The sequence below is a fragment of the Martes martes genome (assembly GCF_963455335.1).
Source record: "Martes martes genome assembly, chromosome: 8".
Lineage (NCBI taxonomy): Eukaryota > Metazoa > Chordata > Mammalia > Carnivora > Mustelidae > Martes > Martes martes.
In genome coordinates, this window is record NC_137895.1 from 50,830,344 (window position 1) to 50,857,722 (window position 27,379).

At 40.5% G+C, this 27,379-nt stretch overlaps 1 protein-coding gene across 1 annotated transcript in view; it reads right to left on the reverse strand.

Annotated features, from left to right (window-relative positions):
* Positions 1-618: 618 nt before the first annotated feature.
* The window catches only part of MSRB3 (methionine sulfoxide reductase B3), a gene marked incomplete at its 5' end in the record, with an annotated part of 170,261 nt that continues 143,500 nt past the window's right edge, over positions 619-27,379 (reverse strand). The window contains 2 exon segments of the mRNA XM_080812504.1: positions 619-3,833; positions 12,079-12,176. Coding sequence (XP_080668630.1) covers positions 3,666-3,833; positions 12,079-12,176 — 266 coding nt within the window. The 3' untranslated portion in view covers positions 619-3,665.

Consider the following 27,379-nt stretch of genomic DNA (forward strand, 5'->3'; position numbering starts at 1 on the left):
AAATCTTCACCACCTCACTTTTCCTCCACACACACAAAAAAACAAGTCAGTAGAACAAACCAAAACATTTAAATGAAAAATTTCAACAACAAATAATACTACGCTGAAACTTGTCCGTACAGATGACTCTTAAAGGGGATTTCATCCTTGAGCAGCAGGGAACGCCTACCATATTTCCCTGGAGACCAAACCTTGACAACCATAGAAGTTTCCCGGCACATTATTTAACAGAAGCCAAAGGAATCAGCATGGTATCATTCGTACATTTTTGCCCACAAAGCTATCATCACACTGGAGCTCCCCAAAGTCCGTATGTGAAGCCCCAAAATGTACAGAAGCTACTGAGGATTGTGCGGAGGGGAAAGCTGAGTAAGGCTGCAAATGCCATTCCTCCAATCTTTCAGAACACTGGAGGCCTTTCCTGGGGCCTGGGCGTTGGAGAATCCGACATGACCCTCTGATTAGAGTCCCTCCATGCAAAGATCACATCAGATAAAAAGCCCTCTATGCAAAATACACACATATCAGCTGGGAGGAGGCCAACAGACCAGTCTACGGCAAACTCCGATGGATGGTCCATATATCTGTGCTAAAAATAACCAGGAATCAGAGAAGAGAGCATTTTTATAAAGAAATTTTATTGCATAATTTCTGTATACAATAAACATAGGAAAAGGGTTCTTTCAATGAAAATCTCATACATTTTTCAAAAGTTTTGAATTGTTTGGAGAAAAATCATTACAAAGCTATCTAAGACAAAAATATCTGACCTTCAGAACAAGTGATAATCCCTTTCATAGTACTCCACATTTAAAACAAGGCATTTCAATTCGATTAACATGGAGAGGCTTTTAGATTGCTATGTTATTTGCATTAAGTATTTAAATGCATCTAAGAAGTGAAGAGTTTAAACATATAGAAATGTTCTCTAATGTAATATATACTGCTGCTTTCTTCAGATCCATTCTGCATGATTATATGGATGTCCTTTTTACCCACCAGCAGAGACCTGCATCTCCTAATGGTACAGTAAGGGCTGAGTGCAGAGAGGGAAAGTCCTGTGCATTTCCTATGTTAAATGGCACAACTCCCACAGATCACATACACCTTGCCATATTGACGCAGTTCATTGCACTCCATATCCTGCAAAAATAAATCTAGTGCTCGACAGCTGACATTATTGCTCACCAACGTTTTAGTAATATATTTCTTTAACATAAGACAGGAATATACTGAAAGTTGATACCACTTAAACTCAAAAGCAACCTGGAATTAAACCACATGTATATACCCCACGTTTTTTTGTTTTCTGGGGGTTTTTTTGTTTGTTTGTTTTTTTCGATGGATGTTGTGTTTTCCCTAAAGTTGATGCTGGAAAATGTGGTAGGAGAAAAGCTGGCTTTTCTTGGAACAAAGACAAGGATTAGAAAAGGAGTTTTTAGAGGGTAATGTTAAGCCTGATAGTAAAAACGAGAGAACAATGAGAGTCCAGAATCTCTGGGGAGGGGGAAGAAGCCCCTCATTTATCTTTCGTGTCTACCTCGACACGGTGGCTCGTGTCCAGCAGAAACCTGGGGCAGGCTACTATATGTAGCTGGAGCAATGGGAGATGCGCTATGTGGCCCAAGGGACAGATGTCCACTGTGGCAGGGAAGTCTGGGGATAGCCCCTTCTTTAGCCAATCCCACATGGGATCCTTGGGTCTCTGGGAATTGATGGGGCTCCTCTGTGAGGTTGGGACGGGCTGCTAGGATGGTCTGGGGGCTGTGGCTTCCACGGTCTTAAATCTTGCATCTCAATTCAAGAAGGACGCCAGGGCCTAAGGTGAAACAACTGGGGGCCGAAGAAGGAAGAACGTGACTCATCTGGCATGGTGAAGCTAGAGTATACGTGACAAGGAAGTCACCAGAGTATCAGGCAGGGCCTCGCCAGGGAGCATGTGTAGACACGTGGAAGAATATGGCCATGACCACACTGCCACTTGGATTTGTCACTTCTCATTTTAACTTCTCATTGTTTCTCATTGTAAAACTGTCAAGTGTCCCTCTTTCTTATTTTTGTCTTGGTGCTTACAAGGTAAGATGTCAGTTTCCATAAGCTTTCAAAGATTTACAAAAGTAATATTAAAAAAAAAAACTACATTGCAGGATTAGCATTTGTGGCTACAAACACAGTATCTATCCATCATAAACTGTACCCTCAAACCTGGCTATGGCAATATCATCTTAAATCATCACTGTTCATGCCTGTGGAAACCTTATCATGCACAATGACATCCATTCCGGCAAGCGTTACAGAGCAACAGAGCAGAGCTTCTCAGAGTAAAACCAGCCATATAGCTACAAAGAAAAACTTCTGGCTCTTGGCCCGACTGTTTCCATACCAATCAGCTAAGCCAACCTCTCTCTGCTTCTTTCCATTTCAAATGCTTGGGCTTCAGTCTTTGAGGCAGTTAGAAACCAGATCAGTTTAATTTTATGACACCGATCTTAATGGTACAGCAATACAGTAAATTTGCCCTGAGAGTGTCAATTATTTTACAAATAATGTGAGTCCTGGTTTTTAAACGAAGAGTAGGCATGGAGAGACTAAGTGGCTTGTCCCCTTGTCACACAGCAGGGTGGGACTTGAGCTCCTGGTTCTTTCCATTTTAACCCCCTGCATCCTTCCAGAAGTCACCCAAACTTCTGTGCACAAGATCCCCAGCTTTGGGCTCTGTTACTTGGAGTCTATTGTCGGCTTCTCCGCTCAGCCGTGGGTATTTCAATACCCAGGACTTCTCTTTGGTCCTCCCGGCTCTCCCTTACTTCTGCTGCCTTGATGAGGTGTGTTGTCCCAGTATTTTATTTTACACAGTGGGATTTACCAAAATGCCCTCCCAGCTGCAGCTGGTGTTAGGTGTGGAGGGACGGACTTCAAAAAGGCCATGTTAGGTGCTCTCTGCGCGGCCTTTGGGCAAAACGGGGCTGGCTCGGCATTTTACCGTTGTCTTACATTCCAATGTTTTCAACAGAAAATAAAATAAAATAAAGGCCTCACCGTGAGGTAATGTTTACTTCTCCACCACAACACTCACTGTAACTCTCTGCCCCCCCACCCTCAGATCTGGCAACAATTTAACATAAGGAAAGACTTTAGACCTTCACACCCTTTTAGTGAGAATAAACGACCTTAGCTCAAACTTTCCAGAGCTGAGCAGTCTCCTCAGGCATCCGTCCGCCCTGTCTCAGGTAGGCCTGCCCAAATGCCGCCGGGCCACGTGTCTTGCAGGCCTGCGCCCCGAGCTGGGGGCTCTGCTCTCACCACCGCGGAAGGGATCTCTGGTGGGAACCCCGAGCACCCTCCGTCTCCTAAGCCAAGGGGGAGAAATCGCAAAAGCAGCTGTGTGCTCAAAGAAAACTGACAACTGGTATTCAGGCGGCCTGGGAAAGCGATCCACCACGCCCTCTCCACTCGCTGAAGGGATAAAGCGTTCCCGATCTAGTCGATAGCAAAATACATGGACGGCTGGGGCCTCTGTCTAAGCCAAAGAAGAAAAATATCGATAGCACAAAACTGCCCTTCTATTTCTTGAAAAAATAGATCTAAGATAGACAATTCAGAGTATTTGCTGTTTTTCACAAGCTGCGCATTAAGTACACTTGTTTGCCCGGCTCTCGGGGATCCTACAGCTCGGCTCTGTCCCCCGCGGGAGGTGGGGAGGTCGCCCCACCGTTGCCGTCAGCGCCGCTGCCCTCGGCTGGCGTGAACGACAGGGAAGCCGAGTTTATGCAGTATCTCTTGCCGGTGGGACGCGGTCCGTCGTCGAAAATGTGCCCGAGGTGAGCGCCGCACTGAAAGAGAAGAGCGAAAACGTAAGGGCGGCGCATACAAAGCAGGCTTTGAGACGGGCTCACAGTCAGCCGCCGAAATGGATGACCAGCCTGTAGGGAAACGATGGAAACCATCATGGGTGATTTCTCGTCCGCCTGTCAATAGCCTCAGAGATGGTTTCTGGCAGGCTCCACACCACATGCTGAGAATTTAAAAAAAGCTAGAACTGTGCATATCAGAAATCATTTAGAAGCCACTGTATTTTTTGATCTATGAAGTCTCTCAGCCAGCTGAAAAATGACTGCAGTAATTTTATGAATTGAGTTGACCCCTGATCTCCCCTCGTAAGAAACATGGCAGAAGAAAATCTCTCCCCACTGGCATGACTTTTTGGCTGTGGATGGGTGGGTTTCAGATATGCACAAGTCCACCGTAAAAGATACTGTTTAACTGGCCATGACCGAGGTGCTGTTTGCGTTCATGGGCAGTAAAACTTAACATCAAACAAGCCCTGGATGTTCTTGGAGCCCGGCAAAGCGATGGCAAGGCTCAACAGATGTGTGCCACAGTCACCAGGACTGCAGGTGGGACAAGGAGAAGTGTCACTAGCCCACACCGTCTTTTTATTCTGGACTCCAGTAGGTGGAGCGAGGCTAGCTTCTCTACCCAAGTGAACTGCATTCCATGTGGGAAGGGATAAGCTCAAATCCACACTCCTGCCAATCCAAAAACCTTGGGAAGGAGAAGAGGCCCTGAATCTGGGCAGAAGCAGAAGGAGGGATGGTTGGCTATGACGGTTTTCAAGAGAAATGCAGCCCAGAGATCATTTCTCCAGGAAGGCTGGCTCAGGGCATAGAGCCCCACCCCGAACCCTCCAAGGCTGGGTACGACTCCTGGAGACACCAGGGTATGTCACACTTAGCTATCTTGCCCCCTTTCTGAGCAGGGACAGGAGTGAGGGAGACAGAGACATTAGCGCATCGTATTCAAACAGGCTGCGAATCCACATCATTTGACATGTCCCAGAGAAACCAAAGCCTGGAGCAAAGGACTTCCATTCATTCATTGACCAGGGATCTAAGGAGCACCTGCTACACGCCAGGCTCTGTCTCGGACTCTGGAAACGCAGGCAACAATCCTGGACTCATGGAGCTTACATTCTAGGAGGAGAGGCAGATAACATGCAAAGAGATCAATTGACTGTCCAGTATGGTAGGTGGGAGAGGGGAAATATGAGCAAGAGATATGAAGTGTCGGGGTTCGGGGCTGATACTGCAGGTATGATGACAAGGGGCTCTTCTCCTGGGGTGACTCTGGAATAAGAAGCCAAAGGAAGTGAAGGAGTGGCTATCAGAGGAGCATTTCAAGCAGACAGGAGAGTCAAGATTTAGGGAAGAACATGAGAGAAAAGGCCTACAGATGATTTATTAATTCTTCTCACTGTGCTTGCTTGGTGTCCCCTTAGAAATTATGGGGAAAGAGAATAGGAACTGACATGGGAATTGGGCTAATGAACCAAGTGGAGATGATGAGAGAGAAGTGAAGGATCATGCTTATTACAATGGAAAGAACTAGAATCTCAGTTTCTCTATCCTAAGTGCTGCACTCAGTTCCCAGGGGTTCTTGAGTTATTAATAAACAGCACAAATAGCAACTCTGACTATATGGCACTTCCATGTTAAAAGTGCATTCTTATTTTACTGCCAACATACTGTGTCAGCTTATTAAAGAACTAAAAATGAACCCTGAACTGATTTGATCTATTGCCTGGAAAATATGAAACAGGCCTAAAAAACAAATCTTGCTCTATTTTACCACATTCTATGCAGGTTTAGGTAATATCAAGGCTGACAGCTCAGATTGCTTTTCCTTTCTATAAACAATTGAGGCCAAATTTCAGGCATCAGCAGCTAAGATGCACCAGTAAAAAAACATATGCTTACTCAATGGACACAGGAAAACACCTATTTCTCGCTGCCAAAACAGTCAGGGTGCAGGCCAACAGGAACCCGAGCTCTCGGTGACCAGTGTGTGTGCACAATTATCGATCTCACGTGCAGCTCTGGCATTTGCTCACTTGGCATCTGAGTGGTGGACTTTGCACATAAAAGCCTCAGATGGGTTTTCTGGTTTTGTGTTTTAATGAGGGAATACAGCTATCTGGACAAAATAAGTGACATTATCTTTCTTAATCATCTCCTGGGCATATCTAGAAAATAGCTCTGTTTACCTGACTCCAAAAATAAAACACAGTAAGGATACACTTGAAGCTATTTAGGAGTATTGATATGGTCTTCATTTCCCAGATCATCTTGAACAAATCCAACTTAGAGTTAATGTAATCTGTTGAACCGAGTTGCTTATTGGGCTGCAGTTTCATCTGTAAAATCCGGAACTGGTGTTTCGCTTACACAGAAAGAAAAACAACAGATTCTAGATGTCCCTAATCTGAAAGGAAAAGGGAAGGGGAACGAGGAAGAGGACACACAGTTAGAAAGAGGCAACAGAAATCATTGGCAGAACACCTTATGGGATGCGGATGAAGTAGGGAAATCCTCAGAAAAGGAGAGAGCCCCTACAAATGATAATGATAGCTTCATCGTGCTTACCACAAGATGTTCTGGAAGATTCACCCCAGGCTCTGATAACTGAGGGAGGAGCAACATAGCAAAACGTAGCCAGGTGTGCGTTTCGGTCTGCGCCACCACACACATGCTCACCCCGACGCCCGCAGAGCCGCAAAGCGGTTTGTCTGCAGGAAGCCTAACCACGCAGCGCCATTTCTGCTTCCCCGCCCACCCCCCTCCCCAGGTACACCCAGTCTCCCATAAACGACTATTATCCAGTTTCTTTGAAAAGTGCACAGGCTCTGAAGGTTCCTCCCCGAGGGGAGCGCACATGGAGCCCATTCTTTCCAGCCTCTACCCCTGGCCGAAGGCTGGGATGATGAATGGAAGTTGTCAGTGATGCATTGTTTCTTTAGCCGCCTGCGAGCTCTGCCTCCCTGGCCCCGGCCAACTGGCAATGTGTTGGGCTCTCAGCACACCTGGTTGTAACTGAAACAAACTGGCTGCCCGATGAAGAAATCTCGGAGACCTGCTGTTAATGATTTATTTCAGGGTAAAATCTTTGGTGTGCCTTTTGAAAGTTGTTTGAAAATGGTTATGCATTTGTTGTATAGGAAGCTACAAGTGACAAGTGGATATTCTAGCTCTCATTCCGAAAAAAGCATGAGATAATTGTTCAAAGGGACATTTTAGAGTTCCCAGAGGAATCCTTTATCATCGAAGCCTCCCACTCAGAAAATCTGGCAACTGGGGAACCTGCAGAGAACCAAGAGAAAAGAGCCCCCCCCTCCCCGGGTTCCCAAAAAGTGACTGAACATCAAATTTAACATAATTCCTTAAAATCTGACTGCAATTCTCAATCGTGTGCATAAGAAACACAAATAGTGCATTCAACACAGTTACATATTTCTGCACTGATGTATTTCCAACTCTCCTAGACGGTTTTCTCCCAGCTATGTCTAGGATGTTTGGGGGCTTTATTATTGTCATTTTCTCTTAAGTGTTTGATCTACAAGATGAAGCAGTTTCAAAGCGGGGGCTTTTACACTTGGGCACATGGGGCAGGATGAGAAGGAGAAAAGAGTTTATAAGAAGAAAAGCAATTGACTTTGCCAGTAGTATCCTGTTTTCTCCCACCGTTATTGAAGACATTTGTGTGCAAGTAGGGCTCTTTTCCTCTGTGCTTGTGATATTAATCTTTTGCCAAGGAAATGATTGTGAAGTCACCAGTTTAGCATTATGATTTTACTGAAAGATCAAGAAAAAGAGAGATGGGCTGTGAGTCTGAAACCCTATTGTAACACATGGGTAACTTTAATCATCAGCAATATATCAGTTGTCATCTGCAAAAGATTAATAAGGTTTGGGGTTTTACCAAAATCTGCTTAACTTTTGAAAAATGCCGTGTATGGGTGGATATTTACCTTTCTGTTGATTTGGCTGCCATAGAACAAATTAATAATGATCTAAAACAAACTTAAGGAACTCTACTGTAAATTCCAGCTAGTAACAGCAACAGGCAAAAGTAGACTCCAACTCGCGTAAACTCAGCATCTATCTGATGGTTTCCTTAAAGATGATTACCAAAAGTTAAGTAATTTATTGGTCTCCCATTTGCTGCAGACGTAGAATTTTGATCTAAAGAAGGAAGAATTCCCCAAGTATTACCAGGAGGGACTTACTTCTCTGAACTACAGCTTAAACCATGTAACTCTTACCTCTTTGCACTGAATTTAAACTCCTGACAAAGCACTATTTAACAGGCTGGGCTTGGAGGATTAAGAAGAAGCTGTCAAACAACTATTCAGAGTAGTTCGTGAAACTGGGATAGACGCAACATTATTTTATCACTAGATGAACAGAGTCAATAAAACTTAAAAAAAAAAAATCTTTGTAACTGCAAATTGTTAGAAAATTGCCACAGCTGGGGAGAAGATACTAAAGTGGACAGATTTAAGGTAAGGACCCTCTTTTAAAGAGATAACTAGAATATAATTCCACAATTCAGCCCGTAGAATAGGAAAAGCAAACAAATATGGTTGCAACAAAAATCAGAAAGTAACAGGGCAACCTATTCCCTCCACAAGCAGGAGTCCTAACAGAAGGTGCGGCAGAATCTCCACCACCCTTGCTGGTTCTCTGTGCTGTTAACTTAAAGATCAGGCCGCGTGCTGGGATTCTCACCCAGCAATTCTTTTAGAAGGACCTGACCGCCCTCTTTCTCTAAAAAGTGATGACAGTACTAAATCAAACTGAACAATCTTAACTTTCTCAACAAAATCTTACTAAAGTATTACTACCTAAAGAAGTCACATGACACATGGAAAAACTACAGGTTAGTATAAAGAGGTGGTAAGTTATGGCTCCCAGTACATTAATAATTCCCACCCAAATAAGAGGTCTAATTCACCACATAACATGATCTGTATCACAATTAAAAAAGAAAAGAAGAAAGAAAGAAAAGAAAAAAAGGAAAGGAAAGGAAAAGAAGAATCCTAAATATCAGAGTAAAAATTAGGGACCAACAGAAAAAAAAAAAGGCCAGGCAAGTAGGTTGAGCCTACTGGTTGTGTCCACGGAAGCTCAGCTCATTTGTAGAAGATGGCAGTAAGAGGGTCTTCATGTGTAGATGTGGCATTTTTACCACAAGGAAAGAAGTACTCCACATAATGTGTCCAACTGAGAATGTCTATGAGATATCTACAGCATCTAACAGATTCTTCATCAGACAAACCACCTTGTTGCAATTCAGTCCAGAGAGAGGACAACCATCTGAATTCAAAATGGAAAAAAAAAATTTTAGAAAGACGAGAAGCAGATCAGAGTCAAGTTTCCTATACCACTTCCCCCCAAAATGATGGGAGAAGCTCTGAGTCGGGAGGAAGACTACATAAACTGAAAGAATAGAAGGTTAAAATAAAAGACAAACTGATCATGAAAAATAGCATTAAGAATGAGAAACTAGGAAACAAAATACAAGTGTTTACTCTGTATGGAAACCATTAAGTCAGTTATTTTTTTCCAGTTGAGATAAAAAGGATGAGTGAGAAAATGGAAAAGAAAAAAAAACTCAAGAAAAATGTAGAACAAAAGGAAAATAAATGTGTGGATGAAACATGCAAAAAAGAAAGAAAGGAAGGAAGGAAGGAAGGAAGAGACAGACACCCAGCACACTTCAGTGAGATATTACCGCTCTCTCGAGGCAGACATGCCCTGCTCTGCCCACAGGGAGAAGAATCCAGGAAACACATCTTTCTTTAATGTTGGAATCAGATTATTTTCTCCATGCAACTTACTTCACAGAGGATGTATTCTTACACATGCCTTAACAGAATAAATTCCCCTCCCTCTTCTCTTCAAATTTAAGACTTTCATTTAAGAGGGAGCCACACACTTTCTAAATACGAGAAATGAAGATGGTGGGGAAAGAAGGCAGAAGGGAGGGGTCAGTGTTGGTTCTTCACCCAAAGGACCTAAAGTTTAACAGTCACCTAGGCCTTTGACCAAAGGGCTGAGAGCTGTTCCTTGTTTAGCTTAATATCTTTTATTAATGTTGCCTGATTTGGGCAGCTTGTAGGTTTCGTTTCTCTTTGGTCACTGTAGAACAACTTCATCTTCATAATGGTCTTTTCTTGACCACTGCTAGTATTATCTGTGTGGCTGGCACAAAGGACCAAGTTTGTTCTGTGACTTTTAAGAAATAGTCACAGAGACGTCAGAGAATAGGGCATTAAGGAAAGTTATTATCTTATGCCCCACTTTTTCTGTGCCTTGTTTATTTGGTTCTCATGGGACTCAATGTTTGAAAGTGGGTTCCAAAGAAAATGGAGAGTAGCAGTCATTAACAGCCTTTAAGGCAGCTTAAAACAAAACACAACTGTTAGTCTTAAAAGAGGTTTATTAAGTACTATGAACCTAAGTTACACATTGCTATGTACCATCCTACCAGGTTACTTTTTTGTTGAATATTTTAGATTCCTGGGGAGATAATCATAATTGGTTTTTGTGGCAGTTATAAGAATATTAATTAAAAGCAATTAAATTCAAATATGAATTGAATTAAACTAAGTCATGGGACTTTTTTGGTTTAATGTAACTCTTTATGGCTTATCTGTCCATCTACGCACCCTAGAGCTCTGGAGCTCAATGCCCAAGTTTGTCTCAGCTCTGCTGCTTGAATCAATGTAGCTTTATACAAGTGTAATTGTCCTCTTTGTGTCTCCATTTTCTCAACTAAAAAATAAGAAAGAATAACAGTATATAGCCCACAAGTTTATAGTGAGCATTAACCAGGGCAGCTTTTAAAAACTGCTGGTGTTCAGGCCTTACACAGGCCAACTCAATGAGAATCTCTGAGGGGGAGACCCAGGATTGGAAATTTCCAATGTCTTGCTCAGAGACTCATATCTGAGAGACAAGAGTGGACCGAAAGTATGACCTAGCTAAAATATGAAGTCTGCTTTTCAAGGGAGAGAGTGGTACTCATGCTTAGAAGACAATAAAATCTTCAGTGAAAGAAAGAGGAAAGAAGGAAGGAAGGAAGGAAGTGGGGTGGGAAGGGGGGAGGGAGAAAGGAAGGAAGGTAAGTTAGGAAAGGGAAAGAAAACACAAATTCATCAGATGGTTGGGTTCTAACCAATCTCCCTCCCTGCTTGGTAGTAAATATGCCACCTATTCCCTAAAACTCTTGTGCCTGATGAAGGGGGTTAAAGGGCAAATAGAAGAATGTTGAGGGAGGCCCACTTTGTGGCAATCACTTTGCTATTTCAGCTGCCTGATGTGCCCCCTTTACCTCTGATATGTACAACAGACATCCCCCGACAAACTACTCCGTAGTATCAATGAATTTCAGTGCCACAATACTCAGACTTGACATTTCACTTATGCAAAGCAGATCAGAACAGGACTACCTACTCTAGACTGGAGTGTGCAGTTGCTCTTATTCTGTGTACAAAGGTTCCGGCTATGTCTTTGAGTTTAAATACAAAATACCCAACAGTTCAAGCCTCGACATTGGCATGACAGATTAACCATCTTTGCCTCCTCGACATATGCTCATTTTCTCCCTAGAGCCAGCCCTGATTCAGTTAGAGCAGAGTGTCAGGAACTAATTGGAACATCCATGGAAACAAAGAGAAGTCCATATACTAGAAGGAGAGAAGGCATCACGTTACCGCATATTTGCACTCCGAGCTTCTAGAGCCTACCACTGAACCTTCTCTTCCCACTGCCCATTCTCCAACCTCTCTCCTCACACCCACATGGGGAAAGCCACCCCTGGGGACTTGACCGACCATGTTGGGATCATTACAGGTGAACAACACATGCACAGAACCACAGGAAGAGGGGTATTCTCTAAAACATCAGATTATACACAGCCACATAGTGAAATCCTCACATGCCCTAAGAATAGCCCATTCTCCACTGCACTGAGTCAACTGAAGATGATTTTCCCTACCATTCGCGCTCTCTCTCTTTTTTAAATAGTGTTGTGGCCAATGACTGGCATTCAGTTGCACTTACTGAACATCTGAAGACTGAGATATCATTACTATATAGAGAATGCACTGTGCTCCTCCCTCCCTTTTATGATCAGTCACTTGGCCTTAGTTGCTATATTTAGCACAACCAGGAGTCCAGAAAGTGTTTGCAATGCAGAGGGGGCATCACAGTGGGTTTTCAGGTGGGGTTAACTGACCTGAGAGCAGCTCGTTTCCACCCGGTGCATCCCGTAGGAAAAGTCGTCCGTGAATGTGATCGCATCCGAACTGATCACATCGTGGAATGAAGGCCAACCTGGAGCAGAACAGCACCAGAACAAAACAGGCAGGAGAGACAGACAGCCTTGGGTTAGAAGGTCATGTTAAAGAACTACTATGCAAAGAATGAAAATCTTTAGTATATGACTCATGCTTAACTTCTCCAGCCTGTAAGGAAAAGGTACAAAGCTGAAGGATAATAGATTTCCCAAGAGTGCAGCTCTTTTTTAAGAATAACTTCCTCCTCACTTCAGATCACAGTTGCATTGGGTGTTTATGTTTCCAGAAGCATTCTTAGACCATCCAGTAGTTTTCCAGAGCATCCCTGGATGTATACATCTCTCTCGCCACTGTGTCTTGCCTCTCATCTTCAGAATCACTGGGCACTCACTAGGAGTCTTCACAGTCTGACATTTTGCAAAACACAATCCAATTGTTCTCTCTCTCTCTCTCTCTCTCTGTTTTTAAGATTTGTTTATTTATTTGAGAGAGAGAGAGCGGGCACGCACAGTTGGGGAGAGGGACAGACAGGGAAAGAGAAATCCTCACACAGACTCCCTGCTGAGCACAGACCCTGACACAGGGATTGATCCCAGGACACCAAGATCATGACCTGAGCCAAAACCAAGAATCGACACTCAACCGACTGAGCTACTCAGGTGCCCCTCCCATTTTTAAAGTTGGTTTTTTCTGCCCATTTTTTTTTTTTTTAAGGATTTATTTACTATAGTTGTTCTGGCTGTTCACTTTTCAACTTTCCATGCTTCTTTAGGAAGAATGCTTTTTCAGTACTTAGTCTGTGTGGTTAAAATATTAAAAAATGAGTATTCCATAGTTTCCATCATAATCTAATTTCTCGGGGCAGGGCAATCTGGAAAGCAGCTTCTATCTATTTTTTGGGCAAGAGGCTTGCTCACTTCCTAGAAGAAAACCATAGAGCACTGTTCATCAGACATCTCTAGGGAGCACCTTCTCTCAAACAGCATCTTGTTCCAATTTTCATTTATTCGAACAATTTTTTAAATATGCACACACAGCTTTAAGAAACTCAATGATAAGGACCATAAGATTGTACAAATGTTTATGAGTGTACAGCCAGGTTTTATGTTCGGTACTTCTAGACATGTTTTTACATATTTCCAGAAATTTGGTCGAGAGTTCCTGAGCTGAAGCCCAAAATGATGGAAGAGGTGTGATGTTGCCGAACTGCTGGTACAATTTTTTTTTTCTCTTTCAGAAGCCAAATTTATTCCTGTAGAAAGGAGGAAGGCCTTTAAAAACATGGTGCTTTGTGTTAATACACCAACTGAAAGAAAACAGAGTGCAGGCCTCAACAATATGATTTCCAGTTTCAAACAAAACAAATTAGCTGAGGTCAAGTTTTTATAAGAAACTCCCCCAAGCCCCCCATCCCCCACTATGCAACAGTATAGCTTTCACAGTTGGTGCTGGATTTAACACCCAGAGTTGAAACACTTTCCAATTCCCTGATTTGAGATCAAGATTGCTGCAAATCACCAGGAAAACCTTAACTTTCTAGATATAACATTCCTCAAAAAACAAACACATCAAGACACAGCAGCACTTTTAAGAAAACTTGTCTCTCCCTGTTCTCTAAATTTTAAAGAGAATCTAAACGTATTCTAGGCTAGAGTTTTTGGTTTATAATGACTACACGGCACATTTAGGTATTTTTCTTTGTTCAACGGCAAAAGTGCCAGTGGCTAGAAAAGAGAGATTTAGAGGTGATGTTTGAAGACATTGAAAAATAATTTAGTTATGAAAAGAAAGAGAACACTCTATATTTTTTAACCTCCCATGTTTGACTCATTTGATTGCTAATTATGGCAACTAATATTATGGAAGGACATATTCGATTCAGTAGTAAACAGGTAAAGAGTTAGGAATATTTTTTTTTAATTTACCATAAAGCCACCCTCCAACACACACACATTTTCCTATTTCTAGAATTCAAAATAGGTACGGAGAAATGTATATAAAATATATAGATAGATCGTCCCCCTCCCATACTCCTTCTTCATGTTATATACACTTATCTTGTTCTACTTATCATACTGGATTTTTGACTTATTTGTTTTCAGGCTTTCCTCTCTGATTAGGTGGTGAGCACTCTGAAGGCAGAGTCTGCATGAACAAGAAGACAGGATGGACATTATGACTCAGGGTCCCACAGGAGACAGAAAATACAATCATACTCCCCTTTTACAGACTAGATTAAGAAATTAGCAGTGCTCTTTTTTCACTGGAGTATCCAGCTTGGGTCAAACACTGTAATTAAGCTTCTCTTTATAGGTGGAGTAAGGTTATTATTTACTTAAGATGGTAAATCCATAAAGATCATCTAGGTCACTAACTTAACAGGATTTTTAGTGAGGAGGAGAGGGAGAGGGAGCAGAAGGGTATGGTACTTGCCAGTATGACACAGGCAGTATGTGGCAGAGCCAAAGCTGGAATCTGTGTATTCTGACTTTAACCTAGGGTTCTTTTCTCACATTCCACTTTCTTCCTCAGGACGAGGTCAAGACATCATTCATTTCAATACTGTAACTGGAAGGAGATTGCAGGTTTTAAGAAATACCTAGTGCCATGTCTGGATTGGTCGGTAGTTATATCGTTGCACTTAGGAGCTTCCAGGTGGAAGTAGCTAATTCATGTAAACTCACCAATACTGAGTCTCTCACTAACGACCAAACTTTTCAAAGAGACAGTCCAAGAGAAATCACATAAATGATAAAATCTGCTTCTGGGGCATGGATAATTTTTTATTCATCTATCTAAAATAACCACAAATATTTAGAAGCTCACCTTAGGTAGTAATATTGAGAAAACTGTCCATTCTATTTGGGATTTTTTCATTCTAACTCTTTCCTAACAAATTCTAATTCTTTTAGAATTCTAAATTAGAATGACTAATTCTTTTAGAATTTCCTAATTAATTCTAATTCTTTCCTATTAAAAATTTTTTGGGGGGGGGGAAGGGAACTGCTTTCAAATGAGCTATTAAACTATACAGCTATACATTTTGTCTCCATGAATTAAATATTTATAGAATTTTCCAGAAGACTATATTCAAGAGTAGACAAGGATGAAGTGTAGTGACATGGAGTCAGGGCTCTTAAAAGACTTCTATGTTTCTGAGAAAACTGTTGACACTTGAATAATTTACTGGTTGTTTCCCATGGCATTGGTTAAATATCAGAAGAGACACTAAAAAACCAAACAAACAAACAAACAAAAATTCTCCTTAAAACTCCCCGAAGTTCACAGTGTCTCTCTGCACAGAAGAAATGCAGTTTTCAAGATGGAATATTTGATACCTCATCCAAATCTTAATTAATGGAGATTGACAAGGGCAACCGTGTCGAAGACCGTAAGTAACCCTATGTGATGGAACACATTTCAAAAGAGAATCATGACCAACTTCGATAAGCTTGACACAGGAGAACGTTGAATTCTTTTTCTAGGTCTTCCAGAAAAAGCCGAAGGAGAATCCCTCAGAAAAGCAAGTCCTTATTGACAATCAAACTAAGAAGGATCTTCACCCAAGAATAAATTGTCTCATGGCGGAGAGGCCACAGAGATGACAGCACTTTGAAAGCGGAATTCCCTCATCATGTGAAAGTATTTAAAGGAGGAACTCTTCACTGCTGCAAAAATCCTCAAAGGAAACCCTGCCCCCACTCCTAATAATAAGGAAAGTGCTTCAAAGGGTGATAGGCAAGACTGAAGCAATCTGGGTCTTGTTGAGAAAATTATCTTGAGCAAAAGGGGGAGGGGGATGTGTTTATGTCAGTTTTGACATTAAAGAAAGATCATCCATCCTCCTTTCTCTAGGATTTCCCTTTTGGTCTTCTCATCTAACAAAACATTATTTGTTTTGGATGCATTCCATGCACTTTTTAAAAGAACAGTCATTCAAAAACCTGGATAAACAGAGTTGGCTCCCCCCACCCCCAAGACATCCCTTTGTTTCTATGTGATGAGCTCGGATTGGGGTGTATTATTGTTGTATTTCTAAAAATACAAGCTATACTTTTTGGCTATTAGCCTGTTGCTATTGGGAATGTCTTGTATTCAATAAATAGATTCTCCTCTCTGCAGACAGCACAGAAATACAGGTAGCCAAGCACAGCAGGCACTTTGGGCTGTTGGCAGTCCTGCTCCCTTGTGAACCAGCGACCACGAGGCCATGCTAATCTGGAGATGGCACTTGCTGGTATTGGCATAATGGGCAGCAAACCCAGGATATGTTCATTTATGTCTCAGATATTAGAGAAAGTGGTTCAGTTTGTTAATGGTAGATCTTTGGCACTTGCTACCATCTACACTAGGGTGGATTTTTTTTTTTTTAAACTGCAGTAAAAAGAATTCTTCCTTTTCACTCAGAATGGGGTTTATTAAAGCTCCTCAGAGTCCCCTTGAACCCATCCCTGAACAGTGACAAAGCTTTCCACAGGTGATATTCTGCTAACAGACTTTAAATGTTTCACTCCAACTGCCTCCTGAGAAAAACTTGCTCATCTCTCTATCCTAACCTTTTCCTCCTTCCTTTCACGAATCTTTGAAACAAGTTGTTAAAACCAGCAACAGGTTATAAACAAGTTGAAGCCAATCCCATCTATACCATATGTAGAAAATGCGGCCCACCCTTACTTTAATAAGGATTTGCTCTACAGCTGCCGCGTTCCCTGGATCATCCCCCAACCCCCAAATAAAAATGAGAAACCTCAGTAAGTTAGCTACATGACCCATCAGTAGAACATGGCAGAAACTACCCACACCTTAGAGTTCATTAAGTTGAAGTGTAATTACAAATATTTTTATTTGTATTCTATTTATACACACACACACACACACACACACATATATATATATATGATATTATTGTCTTCAAATGTAAAATCAGTTTGAGCACAGTAAATCCCAGTTGGGCTTGGGGGATCGTTTAATAATGATAAACATCTCAGCTTGGTTTCAGTGAGACATGCGGGACATTTACACACCTGTGGTTTTCTGTATGTACCAATTCTCACTGCGCTATGATTCTAGGGCTGTATTTCAGAATTTGTAGCATTTAGTGCCTCTGAAGCCAGGAACTGTTAACCTCACTGACCACTATTTACCTTATTAGCTACCTTAACCAAATAATACAATGCTTTATGAAGACCCTCCGGCTAACAAGAATTGTTTGAAGTTTGAGCTCTGATTCTTGCCCAGTTATTCGCTGTGATTGACACTTCAAGTTTTTACCTCATTTTTAAAAGAATACTCTATTCCCCCTCAAAGACCCAAAAGTTTAAGTAGTAATCAACCAAATATATGTATGTAATAGAAAATCAAAGAGTGCAAAATGACCCATAGTGCAATGTTCTCTCTTTGTGCTTCTCATTCCTGCAAACAACCACGTTTAACAGGTTTTAGGTTTAATTCTTAAAAATATGCTTACGCTGCTCCCTCTTGATTCCTTCATTTCAAATCTGCACTATCCAACACAGAAGCTACAAGCCACATGCTGCCATTTAAATTTAAGTTAATTACAATTAAATAGAATTTCAGTTCTTCAGTCATACCAGCCACATTTCAAGTTCTCAATAGTTACATGTAGTGAATGGCTGCTATACTGAACAAGACAGGCACAGACGGGGGATATTTCTAACATCACTTCCACAGATCCAGAAACTCCCACCATTGACAGTGCTGGTTTTACATTGTGAATTGATTTCCTCCTGCCATGGATGAAGACTAAGCCTTCAGGTTTCCACTAATCTCCCTTCTCTTCCCCCTTGCAATTTTTGATAGTTAAATAATTTTTAATTCTTTTGAAACTTTGTTGGGTACCATCTGCCTCTTGAACTAGAATGTAAGTCTAATAAGAGCAGAGAGTGTGTCAGTTTTGTCCACCAGTGTGTGGCCAATCACCTAAAACAGTGCCTGCAGAAATTGTCTGATGGATGAACATATGAATGCATGACTAATGACTATCTTATAGCTCGACATTTTTGGACCCTTCAGTCTGCAAAACGGCCTTGGCACCCCACCCTCCTTCTACCTACTCTTTTCCCTATTCCAATGCCCAACCTTAATGAAGTCTTCTATGCTTTTCTATAGGTTGATTCTAAGGCTTGAAAACTAGTCAACAACATTATTATTATGGCTACACACATGTTGCTGACAGCTAAAGCATGTTGGGATTCTATCTCCTTCTCCAACGGTCCAATTGGCATAACCTCAGGCTACCTGAAGTCAAACAGATCTTCCTTCTTTTACACTGCATCACTGTAACAGGCAGGGCATGTCTTCTTTTATCTTTTGTTTGGACCATGACTTTCTTATACAATTGTACAAATTTGATCTATAATTCAACATTTTAATTTTCGACAAATATTTCAACCATAAGTAAAAGTATGTAGAATACATAGGCATCCATGATTTAACAAACACAAACGACCGAAGTCTAACAGACAATATTTGTTCCATACTTCCTTCAGATTTTTCTCTTTTTCTAACAAAATAAAATGTTACAATTACAGCCAGATCTGCCTCCAGCCTTTTCCCCTACTCCTACACCTCCTGGTGCCCCAGAGACAATTGTTTACATACCCTTCCCACACTTCTTTGGATTCATTTCCTACATATGTCTATGTTCATAAGTAATATATAATGCTTTAAATGTTAAAAATTCACATGAAAGACATTGCATCCTAGGTTTTGGCCACCTTTTTTTTTTTTTTACATTTTTCTTTTTTTCTTTTCTTTTTTTTTTTTTTAAAGATTTCATTTATTTATTTGACAGAGAGAGATCACAAGTAGACAGAGAGGCAGGCAGAGAGAGAGAGAGGGAAGCAGGCTCCCCGCCGAGCAGAGAGCCCGATGCGGGACTCAATCCCAGGACCCTGAGATCATGACCTGAGCCGAAGGCAGTGGTTTAACCCACTGAGCCACCCAGGCGCCCTTTTTCACATTTTTCTTGATCTCTAAACTTTTTTGGCCTTTTTGACAGCATCCTCTTATTTTGTAAATGAAATACTTCAAATATCTCTGAGAACATGAACCAGGGAGTTGTTTGACTTTGGTTTTTCTATTATTCTCTAAAATAGCTCTGCTGCCTCTTGCGCAACCCTTCTCTTTTTCTTGCTTCTCGTCTTCCATGCTCTCGGTTTTCTTGCTTCAGCCATTTCTATTTAAGAGTAGAGGTCTGGGGTAGTTGTCCAGGGCAGGTGACGGGGGATTCCTCTGCCATCAGCTACAGCGCGGGTTTGTGCCTCCCTAGGTCTCAACTCTCAACAGAGAAGCTGACCGGGAGCTCTGGGAAGGACCACTGTCATCGTTTGCTGCAGGACAAAGGTCTGTCCCAGCGTTCCCTGAAGTGCAACACCTCGCTGGCAGCCCCAATTCTCCCAGACAGGCTGTTTAGTATCTTTCGAGAGCAGTCTTCCAGGGTTGTTTGTTTTTTTTTTGCCCCATGGGTAATTGATGATCTGTCATTCTAAATATGAAAGTGAGGAAGCTGCAAAACTGAACTAGCTGTTTTTTCAGTTAAACACCTTCTTGCCAACCCCCCCATCTTGCTCTTGACAATTCTGCCCTCTGAGCCTCTTCATAATTGTGCTGGGCATCTTGGCAACAACTCCTGTACGTAATTTGGGCTGCTGCTTTCTTTAGTCGGTCATCCCCAGTAATGCATTGCCAGCCATCTTTTCTTGGAAAAAATGCTCAACACCCCCTCCCCCACTCCAACACCCCCTCAGCACCGCCTCCCCACTCCAATTCTCTTTGCAATGGGGTTCCTCTCCTTCTCTTCTGCCTCCTCCTCCTCTTTCGTCTTCTTTTCCTTACTTTCACTTTAAAGGGTTCTCTTGGGAGAGAGGGAAACCAACATGTATGCTCAGTCTATCATGCTGAACAAGAAGCCAAGATTTCTTTTTAATAACTGCAGATTTTAGTCTCTTCATCTGGTATTTTATGAGAAGAAGGAATGGATTTCAGGCATCATAATCTTTCTACTGACCACAATTATATTATTTTTTGCCTTACTGATAAGACCCAAAATCAATGTAAGTTTTAGGAGTTTTAACTGGCTCAGATTTGACTCTATCTCAAAAGTGATTCTCTGCACGAGAGTATGACATCTGCAAAGACCCCTGAGTTAGAACTATGGCAGACCAGAGTAGCCTCCTCCCAGAACCGGCTCAGTGGGAAAAACTTCATAGATTTCTTTTCTTTTCTTTTTTTTCCTCTTTTCTTTCCTTTCTCTTTTACAGATTTTATTTATTTATTTGAGAGAGTGAGATCACAAACAGGGGGAAAAGGTAGAGAGAGAAGAAGACTCCCCCCGGAGCAGGGAGCCCAAAGCAGGACCTAACCCCAGGACCGTGGGACCATGACCTGAGCCAAAGGCAGATGCTTAACCAACTGAGCCACCCAGGCACCCATAGACTACTTTTCTGTATTTGGTCACTTGTTATGGCATGAGGATGCACTATATTTCTGCCCTCTTGCCACTGCAAATGTAAGGACAAGTATCTCCCTCTGTGCTGATGACACGATTTCATTACTGCAAACAAGCAGCCAAGTCTCAAGAGGCAAACTATTCTAGCAAGAAAATGGTTTAACAGTAATCATGACACAAAGAAAACCATTGGTTTTGGCAGACATTCTCCCATGCTTTATTCAGCTTTCCTAAGCAGCACCTCAAATAAAAATAATATTTAAAATACTTATCTTGAAAGTTTAAAAAAAGAAAAGAGAGTTTAAAAGAAGGGAGTTTAAAAAAAGAAAGAAAGAAAGAAAAGCAGGGAGTTTAGAATACATAAAAAATAAAAATAATCTAGACCCAAAGACTCTAAAAATTCATGAAGAAAAAAAAATGCTGAAGTGCGATGTATACTATTCAAGCATTGGTTTTATTTTGGTTACTAATTACCTTGTTGGGTTTTTGTTTTATTTTGTTTTGTTTTGTTTTGTTTTGTCTTGTGAAGTAACCCCACAGTTTTAAGTGGCGGTGGCATTTTGAAAGCCAGGGACATGTTGAATGGCCTGATGACTAGGGGGACCACAAGTAACATGACAAGATCAGTGCTTTGGGAAGATGTTTCTGGAAGCAGGCAAGAGGGGATAAGAGGATGAAAACAGGCGTATCAGATGAAGACTGGATGTGGAAACAGAAGTCATGAAGCTCTACATGAAGGCATCTGCAATGGGGCCGGAGAGCAGGGGACCAATAAGAGAGAGACTGAGCAGTCAGAATTCACTGATTGTGGTGGTACCTGGAGAAGGGTAGGGTCGAATTACTACTAGGTTTCCAGCTTGTACCGACTAGCTGGGTCATGCTAGTTAGACGTGTTTTTCAGGGAAAATAATAAAATCCATTTAGTGTGGAACTCTCTAGGAGCAGAGGGGTGTGGGGGTTCAGAAGTAAAATCCTGGCTAAAGATACAGATGTGAAAGTCATCAGAGCATAGAAAACAGTAAGGTTATGGAGGGGAATATATAGAAGGCAAATATAGGGGGAGTGGAGAACCAGACAGGTATTTAAAAGGTGAGCTGAGGAATAAGTCAGAGAAGGAAAATTAACAAGAGCATTTCAAGAAACAGGAGGACAACGAAATAGGGAACCGGGACAGAGTCAGATAATGGAAAAGTGTAAGGCTGGAGGACAGTCCCCAGCGACATAATCTACAGAAAGGACAAGTTAAATAAGAGAGGAGAGGAGACTGCTGAATTTAACAGTTGGGCAGCCTGGGGGAATTTAGGAGGAGCCTTTTCAGTGTTATGGACAGAAGCTGAACTCTGTTGGGCTGAAAGGCGTTTGTGGACTGGAGCAACTAAACCAAGACGGCTCCTTACCAAGCCTGGCAGGGAAGAAAGGTAGAGCAGGTTGATGACTTGCAGGAGAGCACAATGGTATTTATGCAAACATACTGGGATCCTGGGGGTCCCTCCCACCAATTTCACCTTTCTCTGCTTTCCAAAGTGTTTAAAATTTTATGGTATTTCCTAACAGAACTTTCACAATCAAATGAGTAATATGAAAGTCTTTGGACATGCTAAAAATCTTGAGCATTGCTCAAATGCTCCTTAGGATAGTGAACAGAAGCTATATTTGAAGAAAGACTAAAACAGAATTCCATCCCTAGAGTGTTTTTTATCTTTAGTTTATTTTTAAGTTGTTCATTGCCCTTGTTCCTACTATCCCTTAATCTACCCAACTGAATCATGAGTGGTATATTTTAAATGGCCATGGTAATCGGTTTCACCTTTTGGCACAAAGTAGGTGCTCAATAAATGGTTAAACAAAGGAGAATCCAGAGCTTTAACTCTGGGTCACAATCCCTTGTCAAACATGCTCACAGCACCCAATATTTTCTCTTCACAGCATGTCTCACAGTTTGTAATTACTTATGTATATGGGTATCACTTAGGTTAAATATGCCAATCACTAGGCCAGTCAACAAAATTTTAAAAAGATAGGCAAGGTATCTCTACTACTTTGCTCTAGGCCTTTTTTTTACAAATATCAAATTTAATATTAGGTTTCTTCTCCTGCCTATCAAAAATAGTGCATTTCTTCAAGATGATTATTAGTAATTTCTTCTGTTCAAACCATGTCGTCCCAAGACCCATAATCATTCCAGGCATTTGAATCTACCGAAGGACAATATGACCAGAGACCAAGAACACTGAGGTGTCCTCTGGGCAGTGTGAACATCTGGTATCTATTCTCCTTGGAGATTAATAATGGAGCTCTACTGCAACAGGCTTTACTAATTCCTTTGAGCCCTGCACAGCATTTTTAAATGGTTCCAAACTCACAAGATCTCTAATTGGTATGGATTTCATCCACAGTTTTCTTGGCGATCGCAAAGTATCTCAGAAACTCCTAATCAGGAATTGACAAGGGCAAGCTTCCCTGTTTCCCTTTGAGAAGGCAACTATTCATAATTTTTTTTTCAAGTTCAATAAAATCACTGAACTCAAACCATTTCAACCAAAAAACTGAGGAAGGGGACTTTATTTTCCCTGGCCTGAACACTGTCTCTTGCTACTTTAAATCATAGTTAATGTTTTAGAAAGTATATCTTACACATAAGTCAGTTGTAGACTTTCAGCATCAAAGGATCTGAGCAACATCACATGTAACGACCTGACCTTTGGCTATAATTTCTAAGTGCCATTAAAAAATGTCTCTCAAACTGGTTTTAAATTTAGTGTTGACCTAGTAACCTTGATCCAAAAACATTCAACTTTAGATGATTATTTTATTTTGCTTCCAAAAGCTCTTCAGTCCAGTGAGGCATCCATTAGGAAGCTTCACAGAGAGTTGAGTTTGCTCAGAATTTATTAGCTACATCGAACAGGAAGATGGTGATTTGGGTTGCTTGCTGAGTGAAGATTATTTACTGTGCTTAACTGACCTTAGGAATACCAGGAGGGAAATTCAAAAAAATACAGATTCTATTCTCAGCGACATGCGGTCCAGACCAACAGTGAAATAATGTTCCATTCAACTGCAGTCCTGAATTAGGTCTATTCACCACATGGCATCACTGGGGACTGTAAAACTATTACTTGTGTTCTTTAGTTGGGTGTACCTATCAAAAATTTCAAATAATTTCTCTCTTAAATATAGATGCCTGATAAAAATGTAAGATTATTTCTTCTGAGGGAGTTAAGTGTTAAAATTCTTTTACTCACCTAATTTTCCTCCTGATATTCTTCTCTAACTGAAATCTCTCTAAATTTCTGAGTAGACTTTAGGTTGTTATTCTGCTATATACTTTCAAATGCTACAATTTGAATAAAAACATGTATTTTCATAAATGCATGACCCTTCACTGGACTACATCACCTTTTTATGATGCATCAAAACTTAGTTCACCTACTATGATTTAAATTTCTGACAACCCATCTTGAAAAAATATTTTGAAACAGATTACTCAGAAAAGCTTTTAAACACAAATATTTTAGAATAAAACAATAAAAGATGTTTTGCCCTTGTAGCAGACACATGGCAAAGTTGAAGCCACTTGTTAAACACTGTACATTCTATAACATATTAAAATTTTTTAATAAATTACATCAAAACACATGAAGCAAACTACATCAAACCAAAGCATACTCTGATAACTATTTGCTCTTTACAAAGTCCTTTAGGAAAATCTTCGCTGACACTTAATCCCCATTACTCTGCTCTTCTTTTTCATATATTCAATCACATCCTAATACACTTATAACTTACGGTTCCTAAATTTTCCTGTGTATTGTCTGTAGTCTCCCAACCAGAACTTAAGTTCCATGTGGGCAGAGATAATTCTTTTATTCCTGATGCACTCAAAGCTCCCAGAAGGGTGCCTAGCATTTAATAAATTTTGGTTGAATGAATATTCTATATACATTCTTGTTACTCTGGAAATCTAGGAATTCAAAATAATCCTTGTTTTTGTTTTAAAATATATAGTCACAGAAGTCTTTGTTACAGAATTATTTACAGAATCTCTAGGTCACTTACTAATATTTATTGAAGATTTGGCACCCGTCTAACAGTCTTCTCTCAACCCCCCATTCCTACCTACATTCTAAGGACCTTCTACGGTAACCCACTTAATACCCCTCATATCAATAGCTCTTTGAGGTGAAACTAAGCCATTCTATAGAGCCAAGGTCCTGTATCAAGCAAGACCCATGGGTACAAGTGGTCTTTGCAATTCAGGAGTTTCGATGGCTTTGATTCTGACCACTGGCAAGTTTAATGCATTAAAAATTAGATGTCAGCACATGAAGAAAGTTTAACTTCACAAGGATGAAACTGGCTAAAGTAGGATGGTAGCGCACACATATTTTAATTTGGCCCTAAACAACCAGGACAAAAAAAAAAAATGAGTAAAATACTATAAAAGTCGAAGCACATCCACCATACATACCATGGCCTACAGGCTGACCTATCATTCTGTTAGTTGTGCAGTAGTATTCAAGTCTTACCCCACCAAACCACTTGTAAAGAAAGCAAGCTGCAGGTATAAGACTTAGCTACTTAGTACTGAGTAGGTACTAAAAAAAAAAAAATGTTTGCTGAATAAGTGAACCATATTTCGGCTGAAGAGAGTATTAACAAAAATTCTGAAAATGATATCACGAAAAATCAATGTCTCTGTTTCGGACACTTTTGACAAAGATCACCTCTCAAGTATTTATTATTCCTTCATCTCTACTGACCAGAGTACAGCATTCGATGGATTACTATCTCTTGGTAATATGTCATGGACACCTATGTGATGTCTTTGACGTTTTCTAATTTGAATAGAATAAAACTATCGAAGGCATGGTCAGCATCCATGAACATAAAGTACCCTAGCACTGTTGTAGCAGTGTATAGTCTCCTTTTGTTTAGATATTTGTCCTCTTTTTAGTATAACCAAAAATTTTTAAGTCTCAATCATGTATTATTAAAATCATGGTCTTAAAAGCTAGGTGAAAATTAATTTTTTTTAAAGATTTTATTTATTTATTGGACAGACAGAGATCACAAGTAGGCAGAGAGGCAGGCAGAGAGAGAGAGGAGGAAGCAGGCTCCCCGCTGAGCAGAGAGCCAGATGTGGGGCTCAATCCCAGGACCCTGAGATCATGACCTGAGCCGAAGGCAGAGGCTTAACCCACTGAGCCACCCAGGTGCCCCGAAAATTAATTTTTAATTATATCTCCCATATTAGAAAACTCCCTTAGGAGTGATCTCTTAGAGGGAACTTTGCCAAGGTCTCATGCTACATAAAAGATGTTTAAAAACCATGTACTTTGACTTAAGGTGTAAATCAAGAGCCAATATAACAGCTCTTTGATCTTTAACAGTTTTTGTTTTTTATTTTTGTGTATTTTTATTTGTAATGTCTCTCCCACACAAATAATTTTTTCCTCCCACTTGCTCTCAACTCCCATTTGTTCAGTTCCAGGTATTGCCCTGAGTTTCTGGCTTGCAAGATATCTTAATTAGTCTTTTAATGCCTTGTTGCTTAACTACCATTGCTATTTAAAAATCTCACACACACACATGTATTAACCATTGTAAATTCATAGATGTGAATGTACCATACATACTTTAAATTCTACTTTTTCCCTACTTTCTTGGCCTTGTTCCTCATCTGTCAGATGTTAACAACCTAATAAGGGTTCTGCCACATCTTTGTCCATTTGTCCATTTTCTTAGAGCCTTACAAAATCATAGATATCCATACACACATAAATGTAAATGTTCTCCTAGCTGCGTAATATTCCACTATGCAACCATGCCCCACTGATAAGAATCACTTATCACTTTGTTTCCAATTGTTTTCTTTATGAAACACACTGCTGTGACAACCTTGTACATTCGCTCCTATCTCTGGTAGAACCTTTCCTCCTATGGGACAGATTCTTAGGAATAGGTTTGCTAAGTCCAAAGGATAAATGTATTTTTATGTTTAGTAAATATTTCTAATGGCTTTCCAAAACAAATATGGTTGAATGCCTTTTTCTCCAAACCTGTCAATAACAGGTGTTGCAGCTTTTAAAAACTTCCAGTAAACTATTGCCAGTAGCTGATTTCAGCAAAATTTGTATTTCATTGACTATTTGTAAGATGGCCCACTTTTAATGTTTGTTGGCTACTTGCTTTTCTGGGACTTACATCTTCATATTCTTTGTTCTTTTTTCTATTGGGTTATTTATTGTTGTTATTTTTCTTTGCAACTGGTAACAGCTCTTTGTATATTACAGATGTTAATTAATGGCCTTTGCATTATAATTATCCTTTTATATCTGTTGTTTCGGTATTGGCTTTGTTTATGATTTTTTAGCCCCTTCTTTTTGCACTTTCTGGGCTCCTGGCCTTGATTATTAAGAGCTCCCTGCCTCCACCTACACACATGGTATTCTATATTTTGTGCAGGATTTTTGTCTTATTTTGCATTAGATCTCAATTCATCTGGAATTTCTTTCAGTATATGAAATAATATTTCAATTTTATTTCCTCACAAATGGAAGAGCAGCTGGGCCATCGACAATATTTAAATTGTCCATTCTTGACTGAACTGAAATACTATGTTTAACTGATATTTATTTATATATTCTCCAGTCTGCTTCACTGATGTACTTATCTATTTCTATACAAATATAATCTTATTATTGTGGCTTCATAGCATGTTCTTATATCAGGAAAGGCAAACATCTACTTACTGGTTTTCTTTTTCA